Source organism: Xyrauchen texanus, chromosome 42, assembly GCF_025860055.1.
Source record: "Xyrauchen texanus isolate HMW12.3.18 chromosome 42, RBS_HiC_50CHRs, whole genome shotgun sequence".
NCBI classification, from domain to species: Eukaryota; Metazoa; Chordata; class Actinopteri; order Cypriniformes; family Catostomidae; genus Xyrauchen; species Xyrauchen texanus.
In genome coordinates this window covers 30,072,205-30,088,842 of record NC_068317.1, presented here as the reverse complement: position 1 = coordinate 30,088,842, position 16,638 = coordinate 30,072,205, and the positions used below count along the sequence as shown (strand labels likewise).

At 39.4% G+C, this 16,638-nt stretch overlaps 1 protein-coding gene across 1 annotated transcript in view; it reads right to left on the bottom strand.

Annotated features, from left to right (window-relative positions):
• The window catches only part of LOC127634896 (potassium voltage-gated channel subfamily C member 1-like), a 77,147-nt gene that overhangs the window by 23,321 nt on the left and 37,188 nt on the right, over positions 1–16,638 (bottom strand). The window contains exons 3-4 of the mRNA XM_052114643.1: positions 11,871–12,852; positions 10,009–10,197 (exon numbers count right to left, since the gene is read on the bottom strand). Of these exons, the coding sequence (XP_051970603.1) occupies positions 10,009–10,197; positions 11,871–12,852 (1,171 nt within the window). The remainder of the gene's footprint in view (positions 1–10,008; positions 10,198–11,870; positions 12,853–16,638) is intronic.

The window sequence follows — 16,638 nt, the reverse complement described above, 5'->3', positions numbered from 1 at the left end:
AAGTCATTGTTGTTGTAGCGCCTCTAGTGTTCATTTAATCAGGGAACTGCCACGATACGTACAACGAGCCACGTAAAAATCCTTTTGCACAAATGTAGGTATAGTAACGTGATTCTACGAGACGATTCTGTGACTGGATGGGCCACGTTTTTAACGTGTAAATATAGGCATCATCTGTTGATATATTCATCTGACATCAGACAAACGATTTAAAAGGATTTTTATCTGGAGAGATCATGCAAAATTTGATTCCTCATGATATGACCCCTTTATAATCAGAGAACTTCATAGACGTTTAATTTTCATTTATAATCAAAAAGTATTTATTTTTAAACTTGATATAGATATATACTGTATAGTAGATGATGGCCTGGAAATGAAAACTGACTAGTTTGCACAAAAGACTGATAGAATATAGAGAACAGAGAGAAGAGCGAGAACTCACGATGTTATATAGAGATCCTCAGACTTCCAGAAGTCTAATACCGACTTTGACAATGACCGAATAGCCTCATGCAAACAGCATTAGAGCAGGAAGAGTCACACACACACACACACACACACACACACACACACACACACACACACACACACACACACACACACACACGCACACGCACACACTGCACACACTCGCACACACTCGCACACACTCGCACACACTCACACACACTCACACGCTCCTCTAAGAATAGTGAATAGCATTTAGGGATTATATTGCACATGAAGTGATCACTGTAATGCTCAGAGTAGTGTGTGTGTGTGTGTGTGTGTGTGTGTGTAGGTTTAGAGATGGCAAGTGAACAACCAAAGTATATTTAGATCTTAAATTGACTCCCATTGGCAAGTTGAACACACTAAGTATCTCACACACTGTCTGTATCATCCCAAATTAACAGAGTAAAGTCTGTTTCAATGAGACACTCTGGCTCTGCTCCAAAACCTAGTGAGCTGCTTTGCTGTGTACACTTTACATAAGCTAGCTTCTGAGGCAGCATGCTAACTGAAATGGGACCTTATAAGTGACTAATTTGACATGCTTTTCTTTGGCTCTAACTCTGTTAATGGTCACGAACAAACAAGTGCTGAAGTGCCCGGGAGAATCGAGTAATGCTAACAGTTAATTCTGCTAGAGAGCTATGCTAGCGTGTTGCTAAGCATATATTGGGTGAAATAGGGCATTTTAAGTAAATGGACCTTTTTTCTGTAGCTTTTCTTCAGACATTTCTACTATTTAGAAAATTGTCACCTCATTGCTGCCTTGAACTTTTGCCAAGGCAGCACAAGCATATTAGGTTTACGACTTTATTGTGTAATCCTTGACAATAGAGCTGTGATTTTAGCCTCCATTGTCCAATAAACTGTAACTGAAATCACAATTACTATTGTTCATACTTAGCTTAGCATAGTTAGCGTACTTTGCATACTGTGACATTTCAAACCCCTTATCGTAAACTTTGTACATAACTGTTTGTGCTAAGGACATGAATGATATCTCAAATCGCATGTCTTTTTAAAATTGATTTGACTTACGATTTCTGCAAAAAAACTCCATGGACTTGTATTGAAGGAGGGACGCACGGCATATCTAGAGAGCACAATATATGGTAGAGACTTGGGGTTGGGCTCATTTGGCTTATGGGCTGGTAAGAAACCGCTTAGCAACCAATCAGAACTCCCTAGAAACAGCACAGCAACATCCTGGCAACCACCGACAATACCAAAATTTTGCACTGGGCAAGCATCATCTTTTCTTAAAGGGTGACATAAGGAACCAAATTTTCCTTGATCTTTTGACATATAAGAGGTCATTGTACTATAAAAATATAATGTAAGTTTCGGACCTCAAAACTTCCTCCTCACTGCAACAAGAGCATTTCGTTGAAACCAAAACGACTCGTTCTCTGCTTCCTCCGCATTGTGATGTCACACCATGGTAGACATTTGCATCTGACAGCCTTCAAAATAACACATCAATGCCTACTTTACCTTATCACTTCTGTAGCACCGCCCAGTAGTGATGAGATGGCAAGTTGAGAGCAGGTCAGTCAAGAGCAGAGAGCCAATCATAACAGTGGGCGTTTACTGACAAGTCTTAAAGGAGAAGCAACACCAAAACCGAGAGTTTCTGACAGAGGGTCAGAATTAGAGTGGAAAATTATCATGTTTTACTATTATATGACTGTTTTTTTGTGCAAAAAATGTTAACTTATATTATAAGTGCACCTCAAGAAACATAAAATAATTTAAAAAAAGCATGCCATGACCCCTTTGGAACAGTCTTTGCATCTATGCTTGCAAAGACTTTGCGTCTATGATGCCAAACATTTTTTGAATAGGTAGGAAGCTCACTAGGGTTTGGAACAGAGCCTGGAGCAGATACTATTCACATTTCTGAATTGGCTCTGAGTTATTGTACCCAAAACAACAGAACTTGGAAAACGCACGCACGCACACATACACACACACGCACACATATTCTAAACAGTGAAACTGGATGGTCACCAAAAACGACTTTTTGAAAATGTATATGCTGGACATTACAGTGTTATAGAGACAGATGTCCCTGGAGACGATGCTAAGCTCAAGCCCAGGATAAGTGCCGGGGTGGATGTGGGCTTGGGAGAGTTACCATGGTATTACGGTTCGTTCTTACCTTCTCTAGGTCAGTCTGTCTGTGAGTCTGTCCAAATATCCCAGTGTCTGTCTGTCAACCAGTCAGTCAGACGTCAGAGTGTTACATAGCACACACACACACACACACACACACACACACACACACACACACACACACACACACACACACACACACACACACACACACACACATACATTTAAAACAAGATCTAACACACAAATTTGAGTCTCCGGGCAACGCTAGGAACAGAAGCACACTGAGGTCGTATGAGGAGATTCTTAGAACTGTGCCACAGTTAAAACACTCTTCCTCTTGCACTCTGTCCTGGACTGCAAAGAATAATTTCAACATCAGTATTTTTGTCTTGAATTCCAGTAAAACTACTGTATATATTATATAACATTTAGTTAATAAATGTACATAATAAGACTATATAATATATGGGTATTTCTTCAGCATCTGACACTTCCAGCAATAGCTTTCTGGAAAGACACAACTTTATTGGAGTGTTGCATTCTGATTTGAAATAAAAACAATGAAATTCGCAATATAAAACATCTCATAATGTGTAGTTGTAAGCTAGAAAAACTTTTTCGGAATTGGGGTTGTAGAATTAATTTTCACGCAATAAATATCTAAATGTTTTATGCTTATTTCACTCTTTGTTTAGATCATCATAGTTTTAAAACGTAATAATTAGTATTTTTATAATGGGTTTTCATAGTTTAATATTGAAAGTCTTGGTCTGGGATAAGGCTAAAACAATACTATTTATACATAAAAGGCAATGATGAATAAATGCTGGTAAAAACTCTCCAAGTCCATTTTATTGAGACATTCATATAACAAAAAGAAATAATATTTTAATAATACTTAAAAAAAAAATTTTTTTAAAACCCTGAGACATGGAAGTACCCTTAGTTGAAGAAAACCTACATATGCACTTATATTTACGTAGCTTTTATAAAGTATGGCTTCAGAACACATATCGTTGTATGCACTACTTTTGTGATTTTTATGATGTGTTTTCACCTGAAAGCCTCAATCCCTTGCATGGAAAATAATACACCAAAACAATTCTACAACTTGTCTCCATTTGTGTTCTAGGGTAGAAAGTATTTTGTATGGTTTTAGAATGATATGAGGACTTCCATTTTTGGGTAAACTATTCATTTAAAACAGCTTTCAACTTAATGCAACATACAGCATGTTTGTTCTCAGACAACAAGTGTTATGTCTATGCATCTAAAGTAAATGCATCTTGATATCAGGTATTTCAAGTGGAAAGCAAGACAAAAACTGTTGTCTTTTTTCTCCATGTTTCTTTCTGCAAGCTTTAAAGTGTTGTGAGTGTGACCATCAGTAACGTATGTGGATTTAGGGGATTGCAGTGTGCTTGCTGCATGGCACAGAACTATGAAATTCATCTCTATCGACCCCTGACCTTTAACCCTGGGGCAGTTCAACACAGCACAGACACCTAATCAACAGCAACATGCAATACAATTAGATTTTCTTCATGAGTTTGTGTGTGTATGTGTTGCCTTGGTATGTGTGTGTGCGTCCTACATCATGCCAGGTTTAAAGGTCACTGGTAGAGTGAGGAAGACACATTGAAAACACAATAAGCAACATCACGTCACAACAATCACGACACACACACAGCGAGAAGAGGGAGGGGGAAAGACAGTAGAACGGTGAGAGAATATATGAAGTAGCAACATACAAACGCGGGATATGACACAACCTGAAGGAAAAGACAATATAGAGCATGTGAGATCCCACTGAAACACACACACACACACACACACACACACACCAACACACTCACTCAGTCTGTAGCAGGTGCAGTTCATACAGTTTGTAATTGCAGTGGATCTCATGTGACATTGAAAACATTGAATTATATTTGTTACACAACTCTACAATGTCCAACTTTGTCCCATTTACAAGTCTTTCTCATTACAGAGTCTGAGGTTAGTGTAACAGACCTGAATACATCTGAGTTAAGATTGGGTTTCTGCCCTTTTCTGAGGTCTGCTACATTTGTCCGTCATATCATAATGAATGAGATGGTGTGTACAGTCTATCCTGTTGCTTATTCACAACACTTGCTTTAAAGGAATATTCCAGGTTATTTTCAATGTACCCCATCTGTGGCATGCTTTTGATATACCACAGAAAATAAACTAAATTATCATATAAATGGAGTGGTGGTGGTGTAGCGGTCTAAGCACATAACTGGTAATCTGGTAATCAGAAGGACACTGGTTTGAGCCCCACAGCCACCACCATTGTGTCCTTGAGCAAGGCACTTAACTCCAGGTTGCTCCGGGGGGATTGTCCCTGTAATAAGTGCTCTGTAAGTCACTTTGGATAAAAGTGTCTGCCAAATGCATAAATGTAAATGTAAATGTATAAAGCACAGGCATCATTTATGGTGGGGTCCACCATCACTTTTTTGCCTTAGCCATTTTTTGTCCCCAACACTTATGAACACTTTATTTTGAAAAGGGTAAAAAATGACTTGCAGTAGGGACGTGTGTACAGAGGAACTGTTGACTGAATTGGGTGATTCTCATGAAATCTGTGATGGTGACCAGAAATTTGAAGCTCCAAAAATTACATAAAGGTGGCATAAAAGTAATCCTTACGACTCCAGTGTTTTAATTCATGTCAAAATAAGTTATATGAAAGGTGTGGGAGAAAAAGAGTTAAAAATGTAAGTTTACTATAAATCTCCACATTTGAACAGCCCCAACCAGAAGGTGGCTGAATGTGAAGTGTAGATTTAAAATAAAAAAGACTTAAATATTGATCTGTTTCTCACCCACACTTATCATATCACTTCTGAAGACATGGATTAAACCACTGGAGTTTTATGGATTACTTTTATGCTGCCTTTATGTCCTTTTTGGACCTTCTGAAATCTGGTCACCATTCACTTGCATTGTATGGACCTACAGAGCTAAAAAATTCTTCTAATACATATTAATTTGTGTTCTGCAGAAGAAAGAAAGCCATACACATCTGGGATGGCATGAGGGTGAGTAAATGAAAGAGTGTTTAACCCACAATAACTATAAACTATGAACTATATATTTAACCCAACAATCAATGCAAAAAATATATACTGGTAATATTATGTTTGCATAAAGAAAATTAAGTTTTGTTTTGTCCTGTGACATTATTTTCATGGCACTTAAGCATATTTTACATGGCAATTCTTATTACTGCAACGCATACAGATGTTTTAATTTTACTATTCGCACTGCATGCTTTCAATGATGAATCTCATTACTGTCATTTTTTACCTTTTTTCTTTTTTTTTTAAACCAGCAAAAATTTAAGGGAATACCAAGAGGGTCCTATTATGTACTGTATATTAATACAACTGAAATAATGTCATTTTTTTCCCATTGTAGTAATGAGAATATCATAACGACTATATATATATTTTTTTTTTGAAGAAGAAGAAGAATTGTGGGGTTAAATGTGCGTTTAATGTCACAATGTAAAAATCTTAATGGCCCCAAAACAGGCTACACTTTCTATATGTAAAATAATATTTCTTATTTGTTCATAAACAGGAAAACGAAATAAGGAACAGAACATTTTCTTGACAGGTTTCATGAGAATCACCCAACAATTTCACAAAAAACAACACAAACAAATGGACCCACGGTTCCGATATACATCGTCTAACATACAGCTGCAATTAGCATCAAAAGCGGCAGATGTGAGGATTGCGCTTGCACATAAAAAAACAAACAAACAACAGTTTAGCTGTGCCCTTGAATTGAGTAATTATTTTTATGCACATTCTCCCCTTTTCTCCCCAATTTAGAATGCCCAATTCCTAATGTGCTATAAGTCCTCATGGTGGCGTAGTGACTCGTCTCAATCCGGGTGGTGGAGGACGAATCTCAGTTGCCTCCGAGTCTGAGGTGTCAATCCACGCATTTTATCACGTGGATTGTTGAGCGCGTTACCGCAGAGACATAGCGCCTGTGGTGGCTTCAAGCATCCACGCACAACTCACCACACACCCCACCAAACCACATTATAGTGACCACAAGGAGGTTACCGCATGTGACTCAACCCTCCCTAGCAACAGGGCCAATTGGCTGCTTAGGAGATTCGAACTTGTGACTCCAGGGGTGGTAGTCAGCGTCTTTACTCGCTGAGATACCTAAGCCCCCAATATTTTTTCTTTTTAATTGTAATGTCATTAATAAATCATTGACATTAAATTTTTGGAATGAGAAAATGCACAACATAAACATGTTAAAATAGTTCTGGTGAAACTGTCTCTACCTTTTAAAACAAAGTTTTCTCCCTTGTATAAACAGAAGGGAAATGTGTTTACAGTCATTTACTTACAATGTAAGCCTAGCAGGTAAATTTCCTTATTGGGTGAACTATCCCTCTGAAAATAAGTCGAAATATTCTGTTAATATGTGTTACACATTTGACCCCTTGTCAACTGTCCCTTGCACCACATGGAGTCAGACAAATGCACTTTTGGTGTTTTGGATGATTTGCCCTCTCAGATTTGTTTTCGCTGAGTGTATGCTACATGTCTTGTTTAAAATAGGTGAAAACTTTCCCCCAATGGACTCATGATTTAACTGTCCAGAGTGGGACAGTCAGCAGTTTAGTTCATCGGTTTGAGAGATTTTGCAAAATTTGCAAAAACATACAATAGCAAATGTATCTGTCAGAGTGTTTGAAACCCAACCTTAAACTCATATTCAGTGGCATCATAAACATTAGATTCATTTTCCTTTAACAGATGAAACTAATGAAGTTTGTTAGATTTACAACACAACATGGACACAACAATTTACACTCAACAACAACAACACACCCATGCAAGTTTGTTTTTTTGTGTGTATGTGTGTGTGTATTGGTGATATCTAACACAGCTTATTCAGTTTGTTCGTAATGAAAAATAAGAGTTTATGTACATGGTTTTGTATGTTTTATTGGTTTTGCCTTAACTGATTTGGTCTTATACCTCTGAAAGCTATGGTTTGATCCACAAGGAGGCGGAGTTTGCATTTAAGTCCTGTTGTAACATGGAGCCTTCCAGCTTATCCCATTCCTCTGAGAGGGGTGAATCGGCGCCCGCCACCAGGGCTCCTGACTCTAACGTGGCAAATGGTGGTGGGTTGTGGTGGGTAAGGTGTAGAGTTTTTGTGGGTGGCAATCAAGGACACGTTGGGTTTGGCGAATTGGGTGTGGGGTGGAGAGGAAATTGGGGTGATCATTTGTGGAGCGTTGCATGTAATACAAGGTTTGTTGTGTTGAGATCAGTAAAATAAGTTACCATGGTGTGACGTAATACCAAGTTGGCTACTGTTTTATTTTGAGACAATAAAGAAGATATCGATGTTATTTCTTTATATTATTATAGATTGTAAAAAGCAAGTACCTCCCCAAAACATTTTTTATCCTGGTGAAAGACCAAAAATTATAGCTAAAAACATGATACAAAACAACATGCATGTTTTCATTAATCTTATGTAGGCCCGGATTTAGAAATGTAACATTAGGGGGTCAATGACACAAGGGGCTGGGTGCGCGAGTGTTGTTCGATGGGAGATTGCATGTAACCTTCATTACAGTGCATTTCGTTTGGGTTAGCGCCATGACAATGCAATTCGATCCTTTGCTTTATCTGCGCTTGGGGAGGCATAGGTTAGGATGACCAGATGTCCCCATTTTCCGGGGACAGTCACGGTTTTTGGTGGCCTGTCACTGACTGGAGGTGTGTCCATAAATGTCCCTGTTTTTCCAGAGCGTTCAAGACAGCGTTCATAGTGAAATATTACATTGCATGAAAGCCCGAGCAGCAAAGCCTACCGTGTGCTGTTTATTTTGTCCAACAGAGGGGGCTGCTCGCTATAGCAGCTTCAATTCTTTCGTCTTCCTTACTGGGTCGGGCCTGTTTTGCCAATAAGAACTGGACCAGGCAATTGAAGAGAATTATCACCATTGTTATAAACTTCAAAGTAAGGCACACACTAGCTGTTTATGTTGTAAAGTTATATTGTTAAGTATTTTGAACAGGTTCTGAATTTGGCATGGGATTATATTGCACAGTGTAAAACGTTCCTAAAATTTTGGCCTTCATTATGCAGGAATTCCGGCACAAATTATAACGTGCTGGTGAAAAGCCACAGTTCACTATCACACAACTGTTTTATCAGAACGTGGACCACTACAATATACGTTACTCTTCTTAGTTGACTTAATTCACTTTACTGTCTAACTTTATTTTTTCACTTGAGTTTACTTACAAGTTAAGCTCAATCAACAGCCTTTGTGGCATAATGTTGATTACCACAAAAATGTATTTAGTCTCATTTCTCCTTTTCTTGCGATCCACGCTCAACTTACCACACACCCCATTGAGAGCGTGAACCACCAATCGTGACCACGAGGAGGTTACCCCATGTGACTCTACCCTCCCTAGCAACAGGGCCATTTTGGTTGCTTAGGAGACCTGGTTGGAGTCACTCAGCATCCCTGGATTCGAACTCGCGACTCCAGGGGTGGTAGTCAGAATCAATACTCACTGAGCTACCCAGACCCCACGTTCCTCTTTTTCTTAAAAAAAAAAAAGAAAAAGAAAAAGCACAGTGACAATGGAAGTGAATGGGACCAATTTTTGGAGGGTTTAAACAAAAATGTGAGGCTTATAATTTTATAAAAGCACTTCTGTTAAAACTCATGTATTACTTGAGCTGTCAAGTTATTAAAATCGTTTTTAATGTCGTTTCAGGGTTTTAAGGTTTGTTGACATGGTAACGAAGTTGTAAAATTGGCTATAACTTTACACAGAAATGATTAGCAAGTGATTTTATCGTCATTTCTTCACTTTGACGCATAGAAAGGCAGTCAGATAAAATGTGTAATTAGGTGAATGTGAAGTATACCTGGTTCGCTTTGCATTCGAAAAGCACAATATGGTTTAAGCTGCCTGCACTAAACAATCTCAGACCAACTTTTAGGATGTAGAGCATTCACATATAGGCCAAACTTTCTTACACTCAGACCACAAACCAACCAAGTGTGAAAGAGCCCTGAGAGCTTAAGTGGTTATGTAATTTGTATTCTTGCCAAGACGCCACAGTGGAATCAAACAAGCTTTCAGAGAGTTGAGTGTGAGACCGTGTTAAAGTGTGCAGTGTTTTTAATTTTTTTTGGAGGTCACTTTTTTGGTGATGTTGATGTGTTCATATCAGCAATGTGGCACTAATATGACTAGGCTGAGATTGTGGCTCTATTGTTTGCCTTCACTACATGACTATGTGAATGTGTGTCAGTGTGTTTAAGCGGCATACAAAAGAGTGTAAACTTACCTTTCCGCACATTTCCATCAGCGGGTCGGAACTCTCGTGTGTTGAGGAGGAAGCAGGCTCTGTCCTGCTGGTAGCGCTCTCGGGTTCGGCCCATCGGGCTTCGATCGTCTGGACTGAGAACCTGATCAATTGTTGGACAGTCCTCGTTTGCTAGAGCAGCGCTCGCTGCATCACCGTTCTGCTTCGAGTCTGATGAGAGACATGAATGAAACAAAGAGAGAGGGAGAGAAATTAAGGAGGTGGGGTACACATGGGGTAACCATTATAATTTATCTGGAACAAATCCATTATAATTGTGATCTTGGAAAAAGTTGAATCTAAGAAAAAATATGACTAAAACTATATAGTATATATATATATATATATATATATATATATACTATATCTACTGAAGCAGAACGGTATTATATAGTATAATAAAAGAAAGCCAAAAATAAAATAAAACCTAAAGTAAACTAAAATAATATAAAATAAAAAGGGTTTAAGCATTTTCCTTATCTGTTCTGTAAATGGACTTTCTATAACTATAAGAGACTTCCAGGTAAAAAATAATTTATAATAGATCTTAAATTAGCAGGAGGGTCCACAACATATGCTGTTCCAACAGGGTAAGAACATCATGTTGCATTGTGCAATTTTACTAGCTCTCAAGAGAGACGAGAAAAGAGAAGTATGATAGATATATTTGCATGGACTTTTGCACGGGTATTTGCATTTATGTTATTTAGATGTGCGACAAAGACACATTAAATAATGTGAAAATACAGTAAGATGCATAGGTAGTGAAGGTGAAGAAGAGAAAATAACTTGTTTTTAAAGTGTGTATTGAGAAGCAGAATAATCTTATATTTTGGTTTGTTGACAAAAATAGGCATTTTTCTGTGTAATTCCCACACACACACAATCATGTCTTACCATGATATACAATTACTAGGGCTGTTGATTTAATGCGTTTATTTAGAGTGATTAAAAATATAAAAATATAACACAATTATTCATGTCCCCGGACCATTATAAGGACTATTCCTACCATATGTGTAATTCAAGCATGAAGTACCACTTATTTTCAGCAGGGGCAGTAAGCAAAACTCCAGCTGTATAGGCAACATGCAGCTGTATCACAGCAGACGGCACAAGATGAGGATGTGTCAAAACACAGCTAGACGGAGTGCAATTCCAAATGCAGGGATCTCGAAACATGTTTTTCTAAGTTTGAAACTACTTTTAACTTGACAAAGTGACCTAACAAATTTGGATTGCATGCGTATATTGACGTGTCCTTTGAAAATCCCTTATAATAAATCTGTCTGGTAAAGATTTATGAATTAAACTGTGAAAAGGATTGCTGTGAACTGTGGGCCAATGACATGCTTATGCGCAATAATATGGAAATAAACAATACATTGCCTTCTAAAGCCACTTTTTGAATTATCTTATCAATAGTTTACTCATCTGCCACAATAAAGTAATACATTTTAATGATCTCAATTATTCTATTTATAATATATCTATATATATTTATTTAAATATAACTACAATTATTTAATCATTGTATTTTAAATGATTGTTATCTAAGGGCCTCTCAGCAAATATTTATATACCGTATGCGATTTAATCAACCTAAAATTGTTATCGCTTGACCATATTGTTGTTAAAGCTACTTCTATATACTGCATCCTTCAAACATCCTTCATATCTTTACGCAATCCTCTGAAACAAGGTTAAAAACAGCCAGTCAGTTTTGGTAGTGCACTGGAAAATGCCACAAGAATGAGGCTTCCTTGTGAGGTTGTGTAGATCTTTGTGTTTTCTGTGTCTGTATACTGTACGTGCTGTACGGTATGAGTGCATGTTAATCTCACCTCTGTTAATTTCAATGATTTCCTCCTGAGCTAGTGGGCAGTCTCCCGTCAGGCCACTAGATACCAGCACACCGCCCAGTACATTACCCAGGATCCTCTGGGGCGAAGCTGTTGCCATGGCGAGGGCATCTGGCTTGCAGTAATTGGGCGACCCGGGTTGCGGGGCTCTTGGGATATGTTTATTTTTCTTTTTGGGCAGCTTTTGCTTGGCCATGGCAAGAGAGTAATACATGCCGAAGTTATTGACAATCACAGGTACTGGCATGGCAATAGTCAGTACGCCCGCCAGGGCACACAGCGCCCCCACTAGCATGCCCGACCAAGTCTCCGGGTACATATCTCCATAACCCAGGGTAGTCATGGTAACCACAGCCCACCAGAAACCAATGGGGATGTTTTTAAAATTGGTGTGTTTGCTTGCCGTAGGGTCGTCTGGACTCGCTCCTATCCTCTCGGCATAGTAGATCATAGTGGCAAAGATGAGGACTCCAAGCGCAAGGAAGATGATGAGGAGGAGGAACTCATTGGTGCTGGCGCGAAGCGTGTGTCCGAGAACGCGCAGGCCCACAAAGTGACGTGTCAGCTTGAAGATACGCAGAATCCGTACGAACCGCACCACGCGTAGGAATCCCAGGACGTCTTTTGCCGCTTTGGAAGAGAGCCCACTCAGACCAACCTCTAGGTAGAAGGGCAAGATGGCAATAAAATCGATGATGTTCAACGCGCTCTTGAAGAACTCAACTTTGTTCGGACAGAAGACGACACGTGTGAAAACCTCGATGGTAAACCAAATCACACACATTCCCTCAACATACATCAACCAACTGTCCGTGACCACTTCATATACGATCTCCTCCCTTGTAACGTTCCCCTCTGTAACATTCTCAGTTCTGTTGTAGATGGTGTTGAAAGCTTCATGTGTCTCCATGCAAAAAGTGGAAATGGAAATAAGGATGAACAGAAGGGATCCAAATGCCACATACTGAAGAGCGAGAAACAGAAAGAGAGAGTTAAGTAGAGGTGACAAACATCTCATACCAGTAAGCAGTCATTTAGCAGACACATTTATCCAAAGCAACTTACAGTACACTTATTACTGGGACAATCCCACTTAGAGTATCGAGGTTACAGTAAGTGCCTTGCTCTTGGGTATAATGGTAATAGCTCATGATTAACTTCTAACAGGGTTCAAACCAACTTCTTTCTTGTTACAAGCCCTGCTTTTTAGCCATTATGTCAAACCATCCTCATAAACTTGTGACTCTAGTGGGACATGAACCTCAATTTTTAAACCAGAACTTCAAAGTGCTATCCATTGCATCTGAACCCACATTGCACTTTTTATATAACTATATAACAGAGGCGAATCCATTAATGTAATATAGACAGTATTCAAGACTGAAGTTGCAAATAAATTCACTTGAAACGATTTTGAGACTTGACTTGGACTCCAAATTAGAACTCCAAATATATCTTCATTCTGATAAGTGGATACCTCCCACAACCACCCACAACCTCATAGACCCTAAATAATGACATTATATATATAAATCACCTTTGGAAAAGATGGAAGTATATATCCTCTATATTGGTTAAAGCATAGTTTGTCGTTTAGATATTTATTATGGTATCTGTCCATGACATGGTTTTATGTCCTCTAGAGTCTAGATGTGGCAGATCTCTGCCTTACCTACGAAAGAGGAAGCGGGAGCCGGGTGAACAGTTCACGGAAGACTTTAATTACACACATTTTTACTTGGACACAACATAAAACTTCTTTTCAGCAAACACTCGCCATCACACACACACATCTCCAAGTGTCGCTCACACTGTTGGCCTTTCCGGCCCAATGCAGAATGTACACATTCGTCGGCTACATGCATCTCTGTCTCTCCAGCTCCTCTTTAGTCCTCTCTCCACTGATTGGGGTAATTCAGTGCCAGGCGTACATCCTTACGGCCCAGCCACGCCCTCCTTGTCCCATTGCCCCATCGCCCGATTCAGGCTTACTACCCCCTCCCAATTCTGGAGATAAGATGTTGCCCTTCCGGCCATCCCGCTGCCGGATGGTCTTCCCCACCTCATGGGAACATGAGCATGACAAGGAGAGGGAGAGGGGAGAGAGAAAAAGAGAGTGGGAGAGACAGAGAGAGAGAGAGAGAGAAAAAAGAAAAAAAGAGAGTAAAAAAATCACACTCGTCCCTGATCACGCCGCCAGTCGATCCTCAGCCAGCTGCACAACGGTCCTCAGCCAAGCCGGGAGATGGCATTGGACCCCTCAGTCGTTTCTTTCGGCCACCGGCTGACTCACTGCACTAGCACAACCGAATCGAGCACTCCCTCGGTGTCATGATCCTCTGTCAGCGGTGAGGGCTCTCTGACATCTGGCATCTTCCTCCAACTTCCGGGTTTCGGCACCAGAGTGGCAGATCTCTGCCTTCTCTACGAAGCAGGAGCCGGGTGAACAGTTCACGGAAGACTTTAATTGGACACACATTCTCTTGAACACAACATATAACTGCTTTTCAGCACACACTCGCCGGCACACACACACACACACACACACACACTCACACACACACACACACACACACAGCTCCGTGTGTCACTCACACTGTTGGCCTTCCTGGCCCAATGCAAAATGCACACGTTTGCCAACTCCATGCTTCTCTTTCTCTCACTGGCATCTCCAGCTCCTCTTAATCCCTCTCCCAGCTGATTGGGTAAATTTAGCGGCAAGCGCTCATCCTTACGGCCCGGCCACGCCCTCCTCGTCACACTAGACATTGATCGTTTGTGTATGCAGGATCAGTTGTCATAACCATGATGACAATATATAGCTTAATTTATCTGTTACACCACATGAACCCCAATGACCCATTTGTTCAACCCTAAGCACTGGTAAAACAATACATTTCTATAAATTTAGACAGATCATAGCTTTAAATTCAGAGCATAGTGAAGGTATAGTTATTGTAAGAACGTCCAAGACCAATTCCAGACCCATCTAAGACCTAGATCTCTTTCTGTAGCTCAAATGGTAGAGCATGGCACTAGCAATGCAAAGGACATGGGTTCGAATTTGAAGGACAACTTATACTAATAAAATGTATGCCTTTGCTTTGAATAAAAGCATCTGCCATATGAATAAATGTAAATGTAGTCCCAGGTCAAGACTAGACACTTCAAGACCAAGACTAAGACTATACAGGTCCAGACTACATCTCTCCATGCCCAGACCCCTTAACACCCAGAAGAAGACTAAACAGGTCCAGGCTATACCTATCCAGACCTGTCACAACCAGACCAGTTGAGACTTGACTAAACTAGACCAGTATTTTGACCTAGACCATGACTATACAGGACCAGACTAGACCTCTCAAGACCAAGACAAAGACTAAACATGTCCAGACTTCACTAAACTAGACCAGTGTTTGGACCCAGACTAAGTCTACACAGAACCAGACTAGACCTCTCAAGACCCAGTCTAATACTAGACAGGCCCAGACACCTTAAGACCCATGCAAAGACTAAACATGTCCAGACTTCACTAGACTAGACAAGAGTTTGGACCCAGAAAACGACTAGACAGGTCCAGACTAAAACTAGTCCCCTCAAGACCAAGACAAGACAATAGTAATTAAACCCAGACCAAAGTCACATTAAAGACTGTAAGCTCAAGACTCATACTTTGTCCCCTATAGTTGCACATGCATAACATCATATTGTCTTTGCGTTATTCAAGATGGCTATTTAGGATAGTCTATTTTTGTAGAAGTACCAATGTAAATCTGTGTAGTTCTCCGATAAGGATGTGGATGGGGGGGAGAAAAAGAAAGTCTCAGCTTTCAAATGTTATAATTATTATTGTTTCTATGAACTCTAAAATTCGCAGAGAGAGAGTGCTATATGTACCATCCGTTGAATTAGCATGACTGGTCACCACATTAAGAAGCTTCAAAACAACATTTATTGTTTGAATTTTGTGATACCATTTACATGGTTTACAAGCGGAAAATAAAAATACATCTTACCTTTTAGAATTTAACTGTGAGGTTATCCTAACTTAAAGATGTTATTTACGATGATATTTAAGAAAAGGAAATTCAAGAATTTGAATGAAAAAGGTAAGAACATTCTTAAGAAGTTTATTCGGGAACACAAAATAGTCGTAATTTGTTTCTTAAGTTACAAATTAAGAAGAAAATGGTAGTTAAGAAGCAATTTTCGTTAATCCGGCCTCTGGTGAGTAACCGCGCCACCACAAGGACCTACTAAGTAGTGGGAATTGGGCATTCCAAATTGGGAGAGAAGGGAAAAAAATAAATAAATAAAAGTAAAACCTAAACCTAAACTAGGTCCTCACATACACACTGAGGAAGACTAATATCGGTTTTATGGTGCTGATAGTTGCCGATAGGTTTTTTATTCCTCTTTGTTTCTCTGTGGCTGGCACTGGAAGATTCTACAGTTATTCTATAGCATCAAGTGCCCATAGACAATATTCACAAGTATCCGTCGTTTCAAAATAATAGTCTGCAGTGTGTTTCAGGCTGTTTATATTTAAAATCCTGCATTTTGCATCAAATCTTATTTTTCCCCATGGTTTTTATTGGGATTTTGGTTGAACAATAAACTGCATTTGGGATTTTATTTATTTTTGACTCTATGTCTGTGATCATCATAGCATGGAAAGACAATGAAAATGTGTGAACATTCTATACAGTGATTTTAAAAACTACGCTATAGGCCGATTAATCTGTTATCT